Source organism: Scatophagus argus, chromosome 21 (genome assembly GCF_020382885.2).
Source record: "Scatophagus argus isolate fScaArg1 chromosome 21, fScaArg1.pri, whole genome shotgun sequence".
In the NCBI taxonomy this organism is placed as follows: domain Eukaryota; kingdom Metazoa; phylum Chordata; class Actinopteri; family Scatophagidae; genus Scatophagus; species Scatophagus argus.
The window spans coordinates 1367387-1389792 of NC_058513.1; the positions used below are offsets into that span (position 1 = coordinate 1367387).

General features: G+C 38.1%; 1 protein-coding gene across 10 annotated transcripts in view; it reads left to right on the plus strand.

Moving 5' to 3' along the window:
* ryr2a (ryanodine receptor 2a (cardiac)) overlaps window positions 1-22406 on the plus strand; it is a 155302-nt gene that overhangs the window by 111302 nt on the left and 21594 nt on the right. For 5 of the 10 annotated variants that reach the window (XM_046378167.1, XM_046378168.1, XM_046378172.1 and 2 more), the window contains exons 70-95: window positions 232-362; window positions 623-750; window positions 904-1096; window positions 1398-1480; window positions 2109-2266; window positions 2532-2619; window positions 3045-3137; window positions 3263-3433; window positions 4199-4258; window positions 4494-4628; window positions 5267-5379; window positions 5506-5602; window positions 5747-5853; window positions 6400-6451; window positions 6616-6666; window positions 6770-6869; window positions 7081-7160; window positions 7479-7555; window positions 8204-8277; window positions 17024-17104; window positions 17682-17770; window positions 18611-18739; window positions 19206-19310; window positions 20193-20274; window positions 20951-21109; window positions 21235-21389. In XM_046378167.1, the coding sequence (XP_046234123.1) occupies window positions 232-362; window positions 623-750; window positions 904-1096; window positions 1398-1480; window positions 2109-2266; window positions 2532-2619; window positions 3045-3137; window positions 3263-3433; window positions 4199-4258; window positions 4494-4628; window positions 5267-5379; window positions 5506-5602; window positions 5747-5853; window positions 6400-6451; window positions 6616-6666; window positions 6770-6869; window positions 7081-7160; window positions 7479-7555; window positions 8204-8277; window positions 17024-17104; window positions 17682-17770; window positions 18611-18739; window positions 19206-19310; window positions 20193-20274; window positions 20951-21109; window positions 21235-21389 (2791 nt within the window). Of the gene's footprint in view, window positions 1-231; window positions 363-622; window positions 751-903; window positions 1097-1397; window positions 1481-2108; window positions 2267-2531; window positions 2620-3044; window positions 3138-3262; window positions 3434-4198; window positions 4259-4493; window positions 4629-5266; window positions 5380-5505; window positions 5603-5746; window positions 5854-6399; window positions 6452-6615; window positions 6667-6769; window positions 6870-7080; window positions 7161-7478; window positions 7556-8203; window positions 8278-10717; window positions 10736-17023; window positions 17105-17681; window positions 17771-18610; window positions 18740-19205; window positions 19311-20192; window positions 20275-20950; window positions 21110-21234; window positions 21390-22406 lie in introns of all 10 variants that reach the window. The other 5 variants (XM_046378163.1, XM_046378164.1, XM_046378166.1 and 2 more) reach the window with 2 other exon arrangements.

Genomic DNA, 22406 nt, shown 5'->3' on the forward strand with positions numbered 1-22406 from the left:
GATGTATCATATCACACACGTCATGAATCACGATGCCTGCCTGATCACAAATTAAACACAGTGCCTGCAGGTATAACTGTGATTGGTCCATCACAAGTGCCTATATATGTTTATGCTGTGTGTTTTCCGTGTTGTCAGCTGATTTGATCGAGATAGGTGGAAAAATGAAATAGATGATTGATAATGAGTATAATGATTTTGTATTTATTTCCTCCACTCCCTCCTCTCCAGGCAGCGTCCAGCATTAGGAAAGTGTTTAGCCGCCTTCTCGGCAGCCTTCCCTGTTGCTTTCCTAGAGCATCACATCAACAAGTTCAACAGCTTCTCCATTTACATCAGCAAAGGAGCTAAAGACAGAGCAGGTATTACTCAGTGTGATTCTCATTTCGTTGTTCTGCATGTATTTCCCCACACGTGAGAGGGCATAATTACTCCAAGGCGTACAAGTCCTCTGGTGATTGTATCCTCTGAGAATTCAGCGCTCCATAATTCAGCACTCTGCGTGTTACACTCAGAGATTTGTTTAACAAGGTGCTGAGGTTACAGGAGTACCTGGTTCTGTTTGTTTCCACAGCCTAGTAACCCCCTCCCTCTTCCCCCCATTTCTCTTTTTGCTCCTTAGCTCTAGGTCTTCCAGGGCAGGTTGGGGATGTTTGTCCTCTGATCCCAAACTTAGAGAAGTCTTTGGAGGAGATCATGGAATTGGCTGAGTCTGGCATGAGATACACTCAGATGCCACATGTCATGGAGGTGGGATATATAATAAATCAACTTCTGTTGTACCAATATCCATGGGGACTTCTTTCCCTCGGGGTGCTCTGGTTTCTCCTCAAAGTCATCTGTGTTAGGCATTAGAGGTAATAGCTTTAACCTGAAGTATGTTTTTTTTCCTTTTTTTGTTAGGTGGTGTTGCCGATGTTGTGCAGCTACATGTCTCACTGGTGGGAACATGGACCAGAGAACAACCCAGACAAAGCTGACAGCTGCTGCACTTCTGTGACCTCTGAACATATGAACACTCTGCTGGGAAATATTCTGAAGATTATCTACAACAATCTTGGAATAGATGAAGGAGCTTGGATGAAAAGACTAGCAGGTAAACATGACTAAATTAGGGTGATGTGTCCACAGTATATTCTGTCTCACACTCTCTTGTCTCTCCCTGTATGTTTACAGTGAAATGGTGATAATCACTTGACTTAAAGAATACTTTTTTTTAAATTAATTTCATAGGTCTATTGCGTTTGTTTCTACATACGTGTTTGTGAAATGGTTTTATATATATTTCCGTGTAGGATCTTGATACACGCACATCAATGAATGCAATGAACAGACATGACTGTATGCATGTATTATCCTATACTTAATCACTGACCGTCTCTGTCCCTGTGTCAAAGTCTTCTCCCAGCCAATCATCAGCAAAGCTAAAGCCCAACTGCTCAAGACCCACTTCCTTCCTCTGATGGAGAAACTCAAAAAGGTGAGTCTTGTTATGTAGCTCATCAGAATATAGGTTGACATACACTTATGTATATATTAGTATTTATTAGTCTATATAGGGTCTATATAAGGTAAATCCACTTTTTAATCACAAAAGTTAAAAAAAAATAATTAAATAGTGCAGTCTCCTCCCTCTGGTAAACTACTCCAGATAAGAATCTGTTTGTTTGGTCATTTTTTAATTACTCTTTTTTCTGTTTTAGAGTGCAGCTGCTGTGAGACAATGAAAAAACATACAACATAACAACATAACATTTTATTCTGTGTAGTTCATTTGCTGCTCTCTCTCTTGACCTTGAAGGACCTTAAATAATCTGAACAGACATGGGACTGACTGTATAACCACTGACTGTTTAAACTTTCCAAAAAGATTTTAATTTTAAATGATTTTATTTCATCTGCCCACATAACACAATTACTGGTTTCACTCTCATTTTCCATCTTTATTCTGTATTGTTTTATTTCCTGTGAGAACGGATACATTCATAAGGTTTCATAATGGATTCTAATGTTTTGTAAGCCTTTAAAAGCCATTAATATTTCAGATAGGATCAATATGTGTTTAGTGTTGGAATTAAGAGAAAACAATATGCTACTGTGTCTTGTAGAAGGCAGCAGTTGTGCTGATGGATGAGGAGCACAGCAAGGCGGAGGGGAGGGGTGAGATGTCAGAAACAGAGCTTCTCATCATGGACCAGTTCACCGTACTGGTCAGAGACCTGTATGCCTTCTATCCTCTCCTCATACGATTTGTTGACTACAACAGGTACAGCGTTCTGATTGGATGGTTCCGGTACTTCTCTGCCTATATGCTATGACCTAGATCACGTATTATTAATTACACAATATGATATTGAATATCAAGTAGTGTGACAGCACTGGTAGGACTGTGTTGTGTCAGCCATGTGCATGAGGTAAACAAAACAGACACGCATTCTTCGAACAGCACTGGAGTCATGTAGAGGTCTAAAACTTCACAGAGAACGTTTTAACTCTTATCAAAATAACTAAAATGCCTTGTATACCAACAGGGCCAGATGGCTGAAAGAGTCCAACCCAGAGGCTGAGGAGCTGTTCCGCATGGTGGCTGAGGTTTTCATTTTCTGGGCCAAGTCTCATGTAAGAAAATCATTGAGAATGTTAACTACAGTATCATTCATTTCAGTCAATAGCTGGTTACAATATAGAACCATGCTGTTTTGGGCAAGTACTAAAAATGGCATCCTATTGGAATGTTCTGTGAATATTTTATCATGAAATATTTAGGTTATAAATACTATACTCTGGTGTCGTAATGGAGCTGTAGATGTTTTTCTTAGGTCATAGAATAAATAGCAGCCCCTAACCAAACTGAACCCCACTCAGGCGAATGAAAGTTGCGTTTGTGTACAGTATTGGATCTCAACACCATATGGATGGTCATGGTCTTTTTAACTTGTCGCTGAACCATCAAAGCTTGTTTTCCAAGACAAGAGTTTGAAACTATTACAACATCAATACTGTGTGATGCTATAACAGTGTGACTGTCATGTTGTCATCTGCAGAACTTCAAGAGAGAAGAGCAGAACTTTGTAGTCCAGAATGAAATCAACAATATGTCCTTCCTCATCACTGACACTAAGTGCAAGATGTCAAAGGTATGGACACATGGACTGAAGGGGCATGGAGTAAATCAAGGTTTGCATAAGGAAAAATAGAACAAGAAACTTAGTTGATCCTGTTGTGCGTTCCTTTTTTTCCCTGATGTTTGACTTTGCCTCAGGGAATAGTTTCAGACCAGGAGAGGAAGAAGATGAAGAGAAAGGGAGATCGATACTCAATGCAAACGAGTCTTATCGTTGCCACTCTGAAGCGCCTGCTGCCTGTTGGACTCAACATCTGTGCCCCTGGAGAACAAGAGCTCATCGCACTAGCTAAGAACCGCTTCACTCAGGTAGGAAAAACACTTGTCTGCTAAATCAGAAAAAAGTTCTCTGTTGTGTGATTTAATACACCCATATGACATATAAATCATTTGAATTTTTATGCTGTAGAACTTTCCTCACTTTCAGGTGAAATGATCATTTGTAATTCTCAGGTTGCCTCGTAGGCCAGCATAAATGAATTTATAAACAATTAAAAAATACCGAAACTCTTGTAGCGTGATATTTGGTGTTATTGGACTGTAGCCTTCTACCAGAGGGGACTGTCTAAAAAAAATAGATTATTGTCTGGAGTGGGAGGGGTTGGCCACAGTGACCCCGAGATATGGCAGTTTTCCAACCAAAGACTTTCTATGTAGAGTGAATGATGCACTGCAGTCTGTGATTGTTCTTGGCAGTGGCAGCAGCGTACCAGATGGGGATGGAGGAGGTGAGGATGGATTCATGCTGGCCATATGCACCATCATTGCCTCTTTGCAGACCTTCTTGATGAGGTAGCTGATGTAGGGCTAGTATTGAAGGCAAAACTAAAGTCGCCAAACAGGATCATGAGTCATGAGGCATCATGAATCATAAGGCACAGGTTTATGTGTCCAGATGCTGGAAAATACAATAAAGAGCCATGGTTAGCCATAGCATTGGCTACTGTCCTGTTGGCCCTGTAGGTGTGCTGCAGGTGGTCCAGGAGTGGGTCAGTTATGGCTTTGATGCAGGCAGCACAAAGTGATCACCACCTGTGTCTCACAATAGAATTTGCGTTCACTTTCTCTCAACAGAAAGATACCGAGGATGAAGTTCGAGAGATCATCAGGAATAATCTCCATTTACAGGGAAAGGTAAGAAGAGTTTCATATTGTAACTAACAGAGTCAACGTGCTGCAAGTTTATTTTGGAAAAACTGATGATGATATCATGCTTTATATTTACACTGTAGGGAAATGTATTAATTAGTCTGAATGATAACAGCTCCAACATTTGGTTCACAATCCAACCAAAATCCACCCAGCCTCAAAACTCATTTAAATCCATGTCCCTTTTGTATTTGTGACTATGTATGTGTGCCTTGTACAGTTGGAGGACCCAGCTATTCGATGGCAGATGGCTTTGTACAGAGACCTCCCAAACCACTATGAGGACACCTCTGACCCAGAGAAGACTGTGGAGAGAGTTCTGGACATTGCTCATGTCCTCTTTCACCTAGACCAGGTGTGTATGTATGTGTTTATGTGTGTGTGTGTGTGTGTGTGTGAGTGAGCCTGTGTGTGTGGATGGATTTATATTACTCGTGATTCAGTTTCAGTTCAATTCAGTTTATTTATATAGTGCCAATTCACAACAAAAGTTATCTCATGACTCTTTCCAATTAGAGCAGGTCTAGACCAAACTCTTTAATTATATTTTGTAATACAGAAAACCCAACATTCCCCCTTGAGCAAGCACTTGGCGACAGTGGCGAGGAAAAACTGCCTTTTAGAAGGCAGAAACCTCGGAGCAGATAGAGTGATGTCGGGACATTTACACAGTTGTACACAGCAAGTCCCCATAATAGAAGGTACAGGCAATGGGAACTATCCATTTAATCATATGCGCTGATCTACTAAGACAAATTCCTAGTAATGTGAAACCTCTTCACTTACAAGGCAATAAAGACGATTCTGATTCTGATTCTGATTCTGATTGTGCCACTCCTGAATAAGTGAAGCTGAAAAAAGAAGCTGGCCCACATTACCCTCTTAGAACAGCTCATGCTGTTGGTCATTATTAAATTACCCCACATAAGCATGTCTGTTCTTTGGAAAACCATTGTCCTAACAGTCTGATTGTGTGTGGTATTGTGTGTTTAGGTTGAACATCCTCAGCGGAGTAAAAAGGCTGTGTGGCACAAACTGCTGTCCAAACAGAGGAAGAGAGCAGTGGTTGCGTGCTTTAGAATGGCACCGCTCTATAACCTGCCCAGGTAAGTTATATATCCACACACATCAACGCACCCATATCAGATATACAGAGTGCACACATGTATGTACTGTAACTCTGGTATAACTCATAAAAAAGACTTTATTCCTGCCATTTCTCCCCAAACTAGGCACCGGGCTGTCAACTTGTTTCTGCAGGGCTATGAGAAGTCCTGGATTGAAGCAGAGGAACATTACTTTGAGGATAAACTCATAGAAGACCTTGCTGTAAGGTCATTTCCATGTAAAAGTAAAACAAGTGAAATTATTTTAACCCCTGGCAGAATTTCTTCTTTGAAGAAAATTACTCCTTAAAGCAATTTCTTGTTTCACTGTGAACGTAGCATCTCCTGTGATGTGTGTTTATTTCAGAAACCAGGTGAACAGGAGCCAACCGAGGAAGAGGAGGCTTTGAAGCATATTGATCCACTGCATCAGCTCATTCAGCTGTTCAGCAGAACAGCTCTCACAGAGAAGTGGTGGGTTCTCATAGATATAAGATACAAGGTTCTGACAAATGTAAGGTTTTTACTGCTCCAGCATAAGCTGAGTCAATATTTTAGTCTTACACATCCTGTAAGAAAGGATAGCCTTCTTATTGGCCACCAACCCAATTTAAGCAGTTGTTTTATTTCTGTTATCTTTTGTGTGGATTACAGTCATATCTGTGGTCACTGTGGTTAATCTGCAGATCAGGCAGGCTGAGTCATTAAAATGGTCATTCTGAATAGCGGATGTGATGCAAGCAGGTGAAGTAATACGTCATTAATCAGGACTTTGCTAATTGCAGCAGCAGAAATGTTCATCCAATAAGAGAAATGAAGTGCACGTTCAAACACAAGTCATAGTTTAACTTTTATATAATTTAACTATGTGAGTTGTTTTTAAATCAAATCCCTGTATAGTTATCATGAATAGAGAAAGTATGAATATTAATTAAAAATAAATAAAAGAAAACTTAATACATTCTAAATAATAAAATGTGGTCAGTCAAATTGTGCTTATGTGTGTGTTTCCCATTGCAGTAAACTGGATGAGGATAATCTCTACATGGCTTATGCTGACATCATGGCTAAGGTACCAGCTAATGAATGCCAGTACTGATAAGAAGTAAATTTGCTATCTTATGACATCACTGTGAGAGTCATGATATTGGTATTGACAATGTTAATTCTTCCTATTGCAACATATTATCCTATGCTGTCCACATGTAACTTTCTTTTGGTCCTTCCCTCTGTCAGAGTTGCCATGATGAAGAGGATGAGGATGGGGAGGAAGTGAAGAGTTTTGAAGTAGGCTGTCAGTCATTCTTTCCGTCTGTCAGTCCCATTGATGATTGTGGCTTTAAAGGCGTATGCTGCTTTCTGTCAGACGTGTCCTTTTTCACACAAACAGGAGAAGGAGATGGAGAAGCAGAAGCTGTTGTATCAGCAGGCCCGACTGCATGACCGTGGAGCTGCTGAGATGGTGCTTCAAACCATCAGTGCTAGCAAAGGTAGGCTTCACTTATTCTGCCCCACACCTCTTTTAACAATACTGTGTACTATAACCACCACACTGTAGCACTAGTTGTTGACTGAATAGTAACTTTAACACTACTCAGGTTTATGCATGTAAGCTATTTAAATGTAAAAGTTCTTTGTTGTATGAGACAGGGACTTCACATTGACTGTGCACTGTATTAAACAAAAGACTAATCTCACCAGGTGAGATGGGTCCTATGGTGGCGTCCACTCTAAAGCTGGGCATCGCTATCCTCAATGGAGGAAACTCCACTGTACAGCAGGTATTTCACTGTTCAGTCACTGACAAGTACATGAGCAGTACAATTATGATTCTAATATTATTCTTTATTTATTCTTTAATTTTGCTTGTACATAGGAAAAATAATTTAGTTGAATCTAGTAAATATTAAGAATTTATTTTGTATAGTTTTTGCATATTTTACTCTACTCCTTTGCACCTTATTTTGTCGTTGTGCTGCTGTGACAATGCAAATTCCCCACTGTGGGACACATAAAGGACATTTTAATTCTTATTCTTATGATGAAGTGTACTACTGTCCATTTATGTCCTTTATGGCCTTTCTCCATTTCTTTAACAGAAAATGTTGGATTATCTGAAAGACAAGAAGGATGTGGGCTTTTTTCAGAGTCTGGCTGGTCTGATGCAGTCATGCAGGTAAGTATACGCTGTCTCGCTGCTTCAGGGCTAAAACAGATATACTTGGGTTTTGACAGTGTGTGGTTCAGACAGCCTCGCTCAAAGAGCAGTCAAGTAAGTTTAGCTAAAAGAGTTGGAATACAGCGCATGTTTAAATGCACACTTACCTGATCATGGCCAATAATTAGAGTCATATTCTTTGAATTTCTTATGTGGGTCTATTCCTTTATATCCCTGTTTCCATGATACTGAGAAGAGCCTGGTTCCTGCTCTTTCTTTCTTTCAATCTAAATAACTTTAGAACAGAGGTGTGGACTCCAATCACAAATTTGGCAATGTTACACTAAACTTAAATTTAAAAATAAAATAAATCACAACATTTGCAACTCAACTTTGACTTTGACAACACCAGTGAGTCTTCCCCAAGTCCAAAGTATGTTATTTAAAAAGTTTGGCATTTACACATGCGCTTCTTTTGTCATCTGCTGTCTATGTTGAAGTTACACACATGAACAGGGAGTTTATGGCGGATTTAGGTGCATCTTGAATGGCCACAAAAGAATCAGTATCATAGTTTGTTGCAAATAGATCAAACCCACTGCAGTAATAAATGTTGAATGGTTGTGCAGTTAAAATTCTCGACTGTACATTTGTTTTTGTTTTTAGTGTTCTGGATCTAAATGCATTTGAGAGGCAGAACAAAGCAGAAGGGTTAGGAATGGTGACAGAGGAGGGATCAGGTAAGCTTCACTATATTTCTACCTGGCTTGATTCATATTGTTGAATGATCATAGCAAAAGAAAGAAAAACAAAATCTGTTTTTTTCTGTAGTATGTCAATGTTAAAATGCTTTTCTTACCAGGTGCAGGTAATATTCTTAAATGACTTGTTAATTAATATAAAAGTCCACAAGGCACTGCTTGCTGAAACCATTAGTTTCATACTGGAATAATAAAGAGTAGTTTCTAAGGTAGAACTTATTCTTTCTCCATTTGAAAATCGCAAAAGTGTCCCATGAATAGAGTGAAAGCATTTACCTAAGCATGTCTTGGAGTGCTCTCCACACTGTAATTCATCATTTAAGTAGCTGTGCTCCAAGAAATATGCTTTTTGGTGTGGCATCTTGTTTGTTACTTTTGATACGTGAAGATTCTTTTTTTATCCCCATCAAACCATCATTATCTTGCTTTGTTCCATTTATCTTGTCATCATTTTGGTTGAGCATTTTGGTGAATTTAGTAATTTAGTAATGCAGTACTGCCTGTTGTTCAAATGTATTATCAGGTATGGTTTCTTGGCGTACAAGCATATGTGCTTGTGATTTGCCCTTTACATTTTCTGGGTGAATAAATTTGATCATCCTTTAGATTGCATACTGATGCCGTTCAAAATTCTTATCAGTTACTTTCGTGAAGACAACCTATAACTGTGTGGGGCATTCCTTACGCTGTTTATAGTTTTACAATTTTGCAGTAGTAGATTTTAAACGCAGTCAAATTTGCAAGCTAATAGGTCAGAAAACTATTGTGTTACGATAGGTGCAGTGATGACCAACGTTACAAGTACATTTGAAGTATTTACTGGTTAAAAAAGGTAAATAGCTTTAGTAATTCTGTCACAGTGGATGAGATTTCCTTTCGCTCTTTTACTTAATTTCCATGTATATTTTAATATTTTACTCCCCACGTTCACAGATCATGGAGGCCCTAAATGTCAACTTAAATCTGTTTTGACTTTGACAAACACCTTTTTGTATTTATTAGACATACTAGGACATGAAGGACGTACTAGGACATTAAGTCAGTTATGATCTAATAATGGAAGTAAAACTTACAGATATACTTTTTTGCATGACAGTTCATGTTCATGTAATGTTTAAGTTGTCAGGTAACAGAGTGCCAAACAATGGGAAATTGTGATTAAGGTACTTTATAAAACCCTTAGCCCCCAGCTGCTGCAAACTAAAATTACATAAAAAATTCCTAAGGCTGGACAATATGGCAAAAAATAAAATATCACAATATTTTTTCATCAATCCCTTGATCTTGACAAGACAACAGTATTCTTTTACCTGTTGGTGCTTTTTCAATACAGTAACAAAATGATTAATAATCACTAATGTGAGATAATGACAAGTGGATAAAGGCACATATTAGAGCAGTCTGGTAAGTTCATCAAATGACTTTGCTTTGATGTAACTTGCAGTCATTAAAACCAAATAAAAAACACTTATACCGTATCTAAGACAGTATCTAGTGTCATATCAAGGTAACGATATGTCACCCAACTCAAAAAATTGTACTGGTCTGAGTTGTCAGTCAAATGTAAACACACATTTGGACATCCTAATACACAGCCGCCCGCTTTGGCATGAAAAGGAAAAGGACACTCCTTATAACCTGAGAAAATTGTTAGGTTTTGAAGTTTTCTTCCAGTGGAATTCGTCTGCACATCCATGTTCAGGAACTGCTAGTAATTCATTTGGCATATTTCTAATAGCTAGCCAGTAACTTGGTGGTGTTGTTGGGGGTGATGGGGGGGTTTACTACTTAGTTTCTTGGTATTTACTGCAAGTGGATCATGACTGTTTAAATATCAAGTAAATAGATATTCCAGTAAATACAACCTTTTTAAAGTTCATAATGAGGTGTTTATCAAACTGTATGCTAATTTTAATTAATTAAATTATATTGTACAACAGATGTGTTATGTTAATCCATCCATTCATGTGCTGAATGAACAAAAACAACCCTACTCAACCAGTAATTATTAAAAATGACTTTGATAATAATAAGTAATAACCATTGCTGCACCTATTATAACTCATGGCACTAACTACAGCTGATGTTTTTCCCACTTATTATGGATGCATGTCCACAATATAAAAAGTCCTTGGTGGGTTTTTTTTAGCGTCATTATTATTGTTGTTGTTGTTGTTATTTCTTTTTGACGAATCTTACTGAGTTTTACTGAGCTTTCCAGGTTTTCTGTCGACACATTATTTTTTTCCATGTTGATCAAACAACTAAATTCGGAATTTGAAAGCTCTTTTCCCTATATGTAATCTTTTTTTCTTTGTTCCTTTCTTTCTTTGTTTCTTACTTTCTTTCTCTCTTTCTTTCTTCCCCCCTGTTTTTCCTTTTCTCATTTTGGTTTACTGCACTTTCTTCCCTTCCTCAGTCATCACTCATGAGCGTGGTAATTATGCCTCCTGCCATTTTCTTGTGTGTTGGTTGGTCTCTCTCTCTCTCTCTCTCTCTCTCTCTCTCTCTCTCTCTCTCTCTCTCTTTCTCTCTCTCTCTCTCTCACTCTCTTTCTCTTTCTCTTTCTCGCTCTCTCTCACTGCGGTTGGTTAGTTGTTGTGTCAGTTCTGTCCAGGTCCTGAGTGTAGACCTTCAAACCTCGTCCTTACCTGCTCTGTGCTTATAGCTACGTTTCTGCCTTACCCTCACCATTCTAACCTTTTTTTTCTTTCTTTTTTGAGTCAGGCCAATTATAACTTGTTCTGGTTTGTTTTGTAGTTGATCTTTTTATACTGTTAAATGTCTATTACGGAATTTTAACACTAAATGGGTTGTGTCATTCTTTTCCACAATCAAGAAACTGTTGACTTGTTCGGAATATACCATATTGATGTTAAGATTTAAAAATCCAGACATCCAGGCAGAAGTAGTAGAAGTGTAGTTGTAGTGTCACAATCTGCCATCTAAAACAGTACCCACATATGCCTCCCTCTCAGGATTTGTACAGTATCTGGCACGTTCTAAATACACTATATGGACAAAAGTATTGGGACACCTGACCATTACACCAATAAGGAGTTGATCCCCCTCGTTGCAGCTACAACAGCATCCACTCTTCTGTGAAGGCTTTCCACAAGATTTTGGAGTGTCTCTGTGGGAATTTTTGTCCATGGTCCAGGTCAGGTCACTGATGACGAAAAGGCCTGCCTCGCAATCTCCGTTCCAATTCATCCCAAAGGTGTTGGATGGGGTTTAGGTCAGGGCTCTGTCCAGGTCATTCAAGTTTTTCCACACCAAACTCTTCCAACCATGTGTTTATGGACCTTGCTTTGTGCACTGGGGCACAGTCATGCTGGAATAGAAAAGATTCAAATTTCTCTTCACTGGAAGTAAGCAGCCTAGCCCAACCCCTGAAAACAGCCCCATCCCAATACTTTTGTCTATATAGTGTATTACAAATATTTACCTACCACTACCCTCATCCTCCACCCCCTCCCTCTCGGTCATGTAGTCAACTTAAAGTCAGCTGGCTGTTTTGTCTCAGTAATGGAGATGGTTACTGTGTTGGTTGTTATCTGTTGTGAATTGTACGATCCCCTTTGTGTTCTCAGCCACTGTCTGTCTTTTTCTGACTTGCTCTCTTTTGGCTGCAATGAATACAAAAAAATAGTTAACTTAATAGAAGTGACTAATGAGAAGCAGGTCAGTCATGGTGACAAATCAACAGAGAATCATCAACAGCTCTGCAGTTCCTCTTAGATCTACAAGCGCTTTAGCGTCTTTCAGTTCGTTGTTATGTTGGTTTTACCCTGTTCAACTTTACTGTTCTGGTTCAGGAGCAACATTCTCAAGATTCTTCCCTGCTGTAATAAACCCTCTGCACGTTACCGCTTCAGCACCAAAGAGCAGACAGTTAGAGACTAGCTGGTGAGCATAGGGGAACATTTAGCAGCTAAATGCCTAGATATTTTTTTTCCCAGGAGCTAGAGACCATAACAGAGCTATAAGCATAATGATTATTATTATTAGATCTTCGTAGTGAGCACTAGTCTATTTCACCTGACTGCTTATGTTTCTCTATGTCTGCTGGAATTCCATAACTGACAACAAACAAACATTTGGCACATAAGATGTATTGTGATACAATGTAATACTACTGTAATGTTTACAGCTTTTTTGCCTTCCCCAAAGTCACCAAAAAAACAAAATTGATCATGCAGCTTTAACATCTTTACATATCAATGACTGCTCTTGCCTGCTTAGATGTACCTTGCTAAAACTAGTACAGCTTCATACAACAGCACTGCAGCGAATTCTCCCTTCATAACTGATGGAATATTTTTGTTTTTGCTGAAGATGCAGTTTCAGGAGCTTTTGAACTATGTTGCATTAATTACATAGATGTTACAGCCTACGCTCAGTTATATAAGTGCTGTGGACAAAATGATACGAATGTAATTTATTCAACTGTTATAGTATGACTAACCTTAAATTAGTTTTAAGACCATTGTGTATTAAAGGATGTGTATTCTAGATTTAAGAATTTAATATATAGATTCATATGCAAAAAAAATATCAGATAAAAATCAGAAATAGGTAGTAGTTGCAGCCTTGCTTATTTCTCATCTCTCACCTTTTCATCCATTCTATATGGTCTGTACCTCCTTTTTGCACTGTGGCCTTTACAGTGACTGTTTTTTGGCCATGCTGCTGTGTGAGTGGAGGGAAGCAATCCTAGATCCTTTTCTCATTTCTTCCTCGCCTCTTTTCTCTGTTAACTGGCTGAGCTGTGTTCTGTAGTCAGTGTATTTGTCCTTCATGACTGTTTTTCTTAAGGGAAAAAAAAATTTCATTTGAATTACCCATTCTTTTTGAAATGATTTTATGTTTTCACTTATTTTTACCCCAATATTGTATTTTAAATTCATAATTTGGTTGTAGTTGTAGTCATGCCTTATACTGTGCATAGCGTTACAACTTTAGAGTTTATGATGTAATAGAGGGAAGTTTTACGTGCATTTAATACATCCTTGGTAAACTAGGTTGTAATTATTCTACAATCCTAATCTATAGACAGAGACTTACTTGTTAAAATATTAAGAATAAACCGTTAACATTTTAACTTTGAATTATGTATTCCCTTCATCTGGTTTATCACTGTGCTTGGCAATAAGCCTGAAAGTGCCTTTATGCAATCCTAAGTAGTATTTTCAGCTTTTTTGATTTGTTTAACATTAAATACCTTTTTTGGTAAGAAATGCATTCTTAGGTTAATATTTATTATCATAGAGCATTCTATTCATATCATGCTGACAAGATTAAAGACAAGTTATCGTATTTACAAAAATATTCAATATTGAGATTTATTACTATTGCATCAGTACCTATAAAACTAAAAACTGTAAAACAAATACTAGATCTTCACTATATATCGGTCCATCCAGGAATTCAGCCAATCAATTCTACCAATCAACTAGTGCTAACATTATTTATGTGAGCTATCAATTTTGTCCCATCCTCACAAAATTTTTCAGCCAAAACTTAAAAAAATCTTGTAAATTATCTTCGACTAACATTGAAAATCTAAGACAAAACCAGAAGTGGCAAAGCACATTTTCAAGAACTGCTGAATCCAACAACTCAGACTTTCTGGAAAAGTTAAAGGAAACATTACACGTTTGCCTGGTGAAGAAATGAGATTTGCCCTAAGATGCAGATGGTGTTGGATACAGGTGAGCTTTCTTGGTTAGCATACAGGGGACAGTATATGATAGCAGTGGTGATTCCCATTTTTGAAATATGTGACTGAAGGTTACGGTTCATTCATCATGCTATCACAGTGCTGAGCCTCCTTGGGTAAGCCAACTGATCCTTGTATATCCAAATTGAGAATGTCCAGGTGCAGTTGATAGATGATGAACTTTGGATTGCATTATTGCCTTTTGCGTGTCTGATGTAGTTCTTCTTCTTAATGGTTTCCTCCAATAGTGATCAAAAACTCACACAAGTATGGTTTGCAACTTTGTCTGAATGGTCAGGAAGAGAATCAGCACCTCCAAGTCTGACCCCATCGTCCTCTGGTAGAAAATAGTGGAACTCAAAATGATTGCCACCTTCAAGTTTGAAGTTTGGAGTGAGTTGTCACCTTGAGTGTGGGATTTAAGTTGTCTTTCCATCTTAATCTTATGAGTGATGGTACAGTGAGAGCGACACCTAAAGTGCTGTAATGTGGGCTTTGAACGGGATTTCAATTTACCTGTTGATCTGAATTGTATCCCTGACCAATTGTCACGAGCTTTAGATACAGCAAAAATGGAGATCATGGATAAAAATGATCCAAATGAATTTCTTAAGTAAGGGTGTCTGAGCTTACCCTTAAGTACAAGGTGAGATGACTGGACATCTGGAATAAGCTTGGTTGAGAGTCACTGCACCCAAAGAAGCCAATTGATATAGCTGGACTCTAATTAAGATGCCTTCTTATTGCATGTTTGAATTTAAATTCATCCCTTTTGTTGCTTTCCATGCACATCCAACTAGGAGATTCCTTAAAGAGACTGAGTATCTCATTTTGACTGCCCATAACATAGAATCCCCCATAACAGCTAGAGGACGGGGCGGTTAATGCCATCACATTCTAAATATATAGACAACTTTGCAGCTCTAACAGCTTTCACTTTTCTGGGAATGCTTTCCACAAGAGTTTGGAGTGTTTGTATGGGAATTTTAGCCCATTCATGCAGTAGAGCATTTATGTGGTCAGTTACGGATGTTGGATGACAAGGGGTTTTTTGCATTCTCCATTTCTGTTCATCCCAAAGTTGTTTGATTGGGTTTAGGCCAGGGCTCTGTGCAGTCAATCACATTCTTGCACACCAAACTCGTTCAACTGAGGAACAGAAAATCTCCTTCCCCAAACGGTTGCAACAAAGTTGGAGGTATAGCGTTGTCCAAAATGTCTTATTAGGCTGATGCATTAAGATTTTCCTTCGCTGGAAGTAAGGGGCCCAGCCCAGCCTCTGAAGAACAGCCCCATCCCAATACTTTTGTCTGTATAGTGAATGTGTCCTTTTCTCTGCTCACGTATCCTTGTCATGATCATAAGGTGGCTGGAGGCCAACCCAGCACTCATTTGGCTGGACACAAGGTACACCCTGAACTGGTTTGGGACTGATCTATATACTGTGTTATCAATAGTGAAAGGAGCCACTGTGATGTCATACATTGGTTTGTGTAGTGCTGTTCTGAAGCCTTGAGTATGGCATTTCAGCCTTTGCCATCTTGGTCAGATGTAACCATATTTGTCCCTAATTGGATCTGAGTGAGAACCTGAGGACATGTTTCAGTAGCAACTTATGAATTAAGAGGGAGCCACATTCTAAAGCATACCCTGTCTATTTCACGGGATCATAATTTACAAAACACCATGCTGCGTTGAAGAAACCTTGAAAATATAGCAAGTGATAGACAATAAATCAAGATAGAATTAGGGTGATATTCTCATGAGCTTACAGTACATATAATTAGGCTTCTCTTTAAAACTAGTGGAGTTGCCCCCTGCTGGTCAATAGAAGGAATGTAGTTTTAAAGCACTTCTGTATTGGCTTCACTTTTCAGACCTGGAATCTTCATCCATGTAACATACTATCCATGGACTGAACTCAGAATGTTCTTGCCTTGATGCAACAGTGCTAACCACTGCACCACCATGCCACCACCACAGAAACATCTGTCATTTTTAGTCTTTCAGTTATTGAATGTTTATTATTGGTATATTTAAACCTATTACTACAAAGTAACACATAATAACAAATTAATTTTAATATTAGCAGTCAGGTTCATTTTTGCTTTGCATTATCACAAGTGCCACTTGAGTCACTTGGGCCATAAGTGAAACTAAAACTGACATCCTGATGGGACTCATATATACAGAAGACAATATTGTACTGCAACTAAATCGCCTGAATTGAAAAAGAAGCGTGCACTTTCAGTCTTGTTCCAGGCCTACAGATTTTCCTCCCTCAGCCAAGCTCAGTTTGTTGTCATATTGTATGGATGTATTCTGTTGATGTTATTGTGTAGTGTCTCATCTTCCTTTCTCTGACCCTTGTTTCCTTTTGCATTCCATGGTTCAAAGCAGCATTTTAGCACAGTCACAGAGGCTGTTCCCAACTTCCTTGATGTATTTGTAATCTGTGCGTCTATATCCAATGGCAAGCAGCAGCAAACGTGTTTTACATTAAACCAAGTCAGTTTTGAGAAAACATGAAAAGAGCCTAAATCCAATCCCTGACTGTAAAATGCTGCAGTTTAAAAACCAATCCACTTCACTCTACCACCAAGTGCTGTGGCTGCCCACTGCAAGAGTGTGTGTGTTTCTGTTGGGTAAGAATGGTGTATTATGGCCATACACCTTTCACTGACTGAAAGAAAACACAGGGGATTTTCTCACATTGGCACCATCTCTTTTTAATACTTTTTCACTCTCCATCTTCTTGTGTGTCTATCCCTTTCCTATATGTTGTCTGCTTTTGTCTCTCTGTTCTCTGACTTTCTTTATGTGTATGTGTGTCTGTATATATGAATGTGTGTGCGCTTTCATGTGTATGTTTGCATATGCCTGTGTTCTTGTGTGTACGTGCATACCTATGTATGTGCTTGTGCATATGTGCGTCTGCATGTGTGTCTGTGTATGCGTGTGTGCATGTATGTGTGTGGGCGTGTGTTTCTTCTCTCCGGCCAGGTGAGAAGGTCATGCAGGATGATGAGTTCACCTGTGACCTTTTCCGCTTCCTGCAGCTGCTCTGTGAAGGACACAACTCAGGTGTGTGTGTCTTGGTGTAACTTTTGTGGAACTTTCTGATTCAATATAGGAATATAGTTGAACACCTATCAACTAAAAATAAAAATCTAAGTGCTGACGTTTAGATTAACCAGTCATTGAATGTACATTAACTAAGTAATAACTAAGTAGTTTTGTTTGTTTGTTTGTTTGTTTTTTCCCAGTGTTTCCATTTTCTGCTACTGTATACTTCCACTCCACTACGTTCTGGGTGTAAATTTTGTACTTTTTACCCCACTACAATTATTTAATAACTTGGTAATAATAATAATAGGTAATAAGTAATAGTTTAGATTCAGGTTATCAATACAAAATAAAGTTCATTTATTTCATCAGCAACCGTACAAACAAAACATTGATACTTGTGAAATGCTGAATATCACATCTGATAACTGGCCAAAGTTGAGCTTTAAGTATTATTATGTTGAGCATTATTTCATTGTTATTTCCTCACAAGGAATGTGCGATTACATTTTGAAATAATAATGCAAATCAGTTTCTTCGACAAATGTGTCAAAGTCACAGTCAGTTGTATTATTTTTCAATATCTTTTTTTCAGATTTTCAGAACTACTTGAGGACACAAACGGGGAACAATACGACTGTCAACATCATTATCTCTACTGTTGACTACCTCCTCAGAGTGCAGGTTAGCTCCTTTTGTTCAGTTCTGCTGGTTGATGAGGGAATTATTTTCTTAAGCTGAAGATAAAGTTAAACAAGTCTTCATAGAATCAAGCAGTTCCCATAGTTTTTTGACTGAAATCCATGTAACTCCCATTCACCTTAGTGGAACTTAGATTTTACGAATTGCTTAAAACAGGCAGTTCAGTGTGAACACAACAATTGTTTTTATCCTTTTGCCCGAGCACAACGCCCAGTATAAAAAGGACAATTCAGTGTGATTATATTTATCTATATAGTGCCAAATCACAACAAAAGTTATCTCATGACATTTTCCAATTAGAGCTGGTCTAGACCGTGCTAGACTAATTTGGTCAGTTAGTTAGACACAGTAGCAGGCAGCTGTACAGACCATGCACACTATTGTATTGCTGTATTGCCTTGCAGAGCTCATCTCTTTATGTTTATCACCCAAAGACATGGTTTGGAAAAACACGTTCTGTCCATATGACTGGAATGTCCCTTTGACTAAAGCAAACAGTTTTACTGAGTAAGCGAAACTGTAGCTTATGCAGCTTTTCATAACTGAGGCAGTAACTGGCCAGGCAGACATTTCTCTTATTTTCCTTTTGCTTGATTTTAACTGAAATGTAATGTTTCTTATTGTTTCTTTTGTTCATTTAACTTTGTCAATACATCCTGTTCTGTCCTTTCTACCACTGTTGTTACTACTACTAATAATAATGGCAATCAAAACAGTTTCTTAAATGTATTTATTCATAACTAATCTGTATCATTCTTGTCTTCTTCTCTTCCTCTGACCCTGCCCACCCCTTCTGCTGTCATCTTTCTTGACCTCCTTCAGGAATCAATCAGTGATTTTTACTGGTATTACTCTGGCAAAGATGTTATTGACGAACAGGGCCAGAGGAATTTCTCCAAGGCAATAAATGTGGCCAAGCAGGTTTTCAATACACTCACAGAGTACATCCAGGTATGAGAAGACACAGCAGTTAGGATGAACTGACCCCACATCTCAGAGTATTCTTAAAAGTTGATTTAAAAAAAGGTCTTAAATCATCCAAAGGTATTTAGTGATCATAATTAGTCTTAAATTAATTAGAGGTCATATTCACCGCAGTGAGCTGTTGATTTATTCAGATGCTAAAATAAAGTAAGGCAGTGAGATGATTTTATTGATTTGGACTTTAAGGGAATATTTACAGTCGCAGTTCCAGTAATGACAAAAGGATTGTATTGGCAGAAGCCATTGATGTCTGCTGTTGGAAGAAATCAATGATCTGAGAGCATGAATGTAACTAAATAGGATAATGAAAAGCTTAAAAAAAACAACATGACAGCATTCTTCAATATCTGCAGGTTGTAACTGTTGCAAATACTCACATTTTTGAGTCCTGGAAATCTAGTGAAGGTAATTGTTGGTTTGGTAATTGTTGTAGGGTCCGTGTACTGGCAACCAGCAGAGTCTGGCCCATAGTCGACTGTGGGACGCCGTGGTTGGTTTCCTACATGTCTTCGCTCATATGCAGATGAAATTATCTCAGGTGAGTTTAAGTCACTGTCTGTGAAGTACTGGTCTAACATAATGTAACTGAAGCATCCCCAGTTTGAGATCAGCCGTGGATCTTTTCATCATACCCTCGCTCTCGCCGCCATTATTCCCTGTCACATTTCCCCCAGTGAGAGGCGCCAAACACATCTCAACTGGTGACACCAGCCACCCTTTGCAGAAACCTCATCATGGCTGCTTGTGTCTGAAATGTAATTCTAACCATAGATAAAGACTGGAACAAAGGATGAAATGAGAATTTTATTCACTTCAAATTGCAGCCCTTTCTCCTTGTGATCTACTGATTAATCAGGCTGAAATCTAACATTTTGAGATCATCAGTATCAGCAACACTTGCTCTCAATAGGCTGATATACAAAATATTTTTAAGGTGTTTTAATACCTGTCTTGTTTGGAGCAGTTGTTTTGAAACTTTGAGCAAGAACTAAAATGCAGTAATGCATCATTTCCTTTTTGTCTGGGCCAAAGGAACCAAATTACAGGTTTGGCCTGTTCAACAGTTGTGCCTCATTTGTCAATATTGTTAAAATGTTGTATTTTATCAGATGTAAAAAGCAAGACAAGTTATACTATATCGGCATGTATATGAGCCATCAGCATCCTTGCTCTGTAATTATCGTCATCAGCCATTGAAAAACTGATGTCTGTCAACCACTACTTTCACCATCTCTGAGGAACAGCTAGACTCCTTCACCTGGACATGTTGTTTTCTCTCTCACCTTAACTGAAGGGAAAAACATCATAATGTCTTATTAATATGAGACAGAAAACTTTACTCCAGGACTTTTCACTAAAGTGTGGATGGCTGAGAAATTCGTAACATGTCTTTCTTTCTTTCTTTTGTTTTTTACCTCAGGACTCCAGTCAGATTGAGTTACTAAAGGAGCTGATGGATTTGCAGAAAGACATGGTGGTCATGCTGCTGTCTATGCTGGAAGGTAGAATTGCTTTCATTAGTCCACCTATATTAAATATTAAAGATGTAATGTGTAACATTTCTGCATTAAAAGGCCTAAAGACGACTAGTACTTTGTTACTAGAGATGCTGTTGCTATGCGTTTCTGTTTGTGTGTCCTTCTCCTTTTTTCTGCAAAAACCATGTCAGACACACATTAGAGAATTTTTATTTAGGTCTTAATACAAGTGTGGAGCTAACCTTTGAGTCTGTGGATGGTATAATAAAATACATGCATTTAAATGAAACAATGAAACTCAAATTAAGTCTTTTTATGTATGAATCAAGTATCCAAATACTTTGGATATTCTAGCCACCGACTTTGGGCAAGAAGTTTAGATGTAAAGGAATCTATTTATTTATGGAATGTGATATAGAATTACTTACTTACTAGTGGTATCAGTGTATGGACATATATAGCTGTGTATGTGAAAAATAATTAAATGAATCAAATTAACAATTGGTGAAGAGGTAACAGAAACGAGAAAAGCCAAAATACGTCTCCAAAACGGCGAAAAAGTCTTCAAAAAAGGTAGCTGGTTCTGAGAACAAGTTCTGGTTGTGGGTCAAGCTTTAATTTAATGTGACAAAGGCTTTGTCTCCCAGTTAAAATGTTACAAGAGAATCCATTCATAAACTGTAAATGTCTTGTGTGACAGGTAATGTTGTGAATGGGACCATTGGGAAGCAGATGGTGGACATGTTGGTGGAGTCCTCCAACAATGTGGAAATGATCCTCAAGTTCTTTGACATGTTCCTCAAACTGAAAGACCTGACCTCCTCAGACACCTTCAAGGAGTATGACCCTGATGGAAAAGGCAAGCACTGTAAAACATGCTGTATTATCTTTCCTCAAAACATTTGCCAGTGGGGAAGCCTCAGAGAGGTTTTCAGAATGTTATGGAGAGAGCTGCTTTATGCTGATTTATGAATGGGCTCACAGGTGTCATCTCCAAGAGAGACTTCCATAAGGCTATGGAGAGCCACAAACACTACACCCAGTCTGAGACAGAGTTCCTGATCTCCTGTGCTGAGACTGATGAGAATGAACTTCTGGACTATGAAGAATTTGTGGAGCGCTTTCATGAGCCAGCCAAGGTAACTGCTTTGATGTTTATGTATCTTTAAAAAGGGGCCTTAAATTATCCAAATGTAAGCCCTTTAGAATAATTAATCTATTATTTAATCTATATTTAGGGAATAGTTTCAACATTTCATAGGGGGTTTAGTAGGAGAGCTTTTTCGTTAATTCTGTTTCTGTGTCTTCGTTTACTTTTATGTGTTATTCTGCCTCTGTGTGGATATATGATTTTTATCTGCAGCCATGTTCCCCTTACATACTTTGTCTTGTATTCCAAAAAGGTAAAAAGGAAACTGCATGCTTTGAAACAGCACTAGCTTGAGATGCTTTTTGTCTTATGGGGAAAAAGAATTAATGCTTAATTTGCTGATGAGCTGTTTTCTATCAGAGAAGCTGTCTCAGCTGTCAGATTCTTCCTGGAGATTCCCATAGAGTAATTACCACATCCCCTCATAGCTGTCCAAGGCGCTTGATTTTGTCTGTTTTTTCTTCTTTGAGGTTACAAGTGGTTGGCAAACAGTAGATTTATTTATTTATTTATTTTTTGTTTTTATTTTTATTTTTCAGATTTGCTTTACAATTATATGGAACCACAGCTAGTATCAGAGTAATCAGAGTAAAGTTGGGAATTTCATACAATTCTTTGCAGATTTTTATTTCTTTTTATTTATATTTTTATTTATTTTTTTTGTAGGCACACAGCTCAGGACATGAATGAATCTCTTTATTTTGTTGATTATGACAGCATTCAATGACCCTGCTTGCTTTAATTGCAGAAAGCAGGATAAGAAGTAGTTAGTGTTTTTCAGTTTTATTATTTTTAACAGAGAAGAAAACGATATGCACATAAAGACAATCACTACATAGTTATACAGCTCCTCAACTCATCATCACAACTTACGACTGTCCTTTCAATTCATGTGTCTATGCATACACTCCATCATATGTGGTAGTTGTGTGCATTTAAGATAAAGCAATAAAACTCAAAACCACTGCAAAACAAGGTTGTATAAAGCAACTGAGACGTTTGTGTA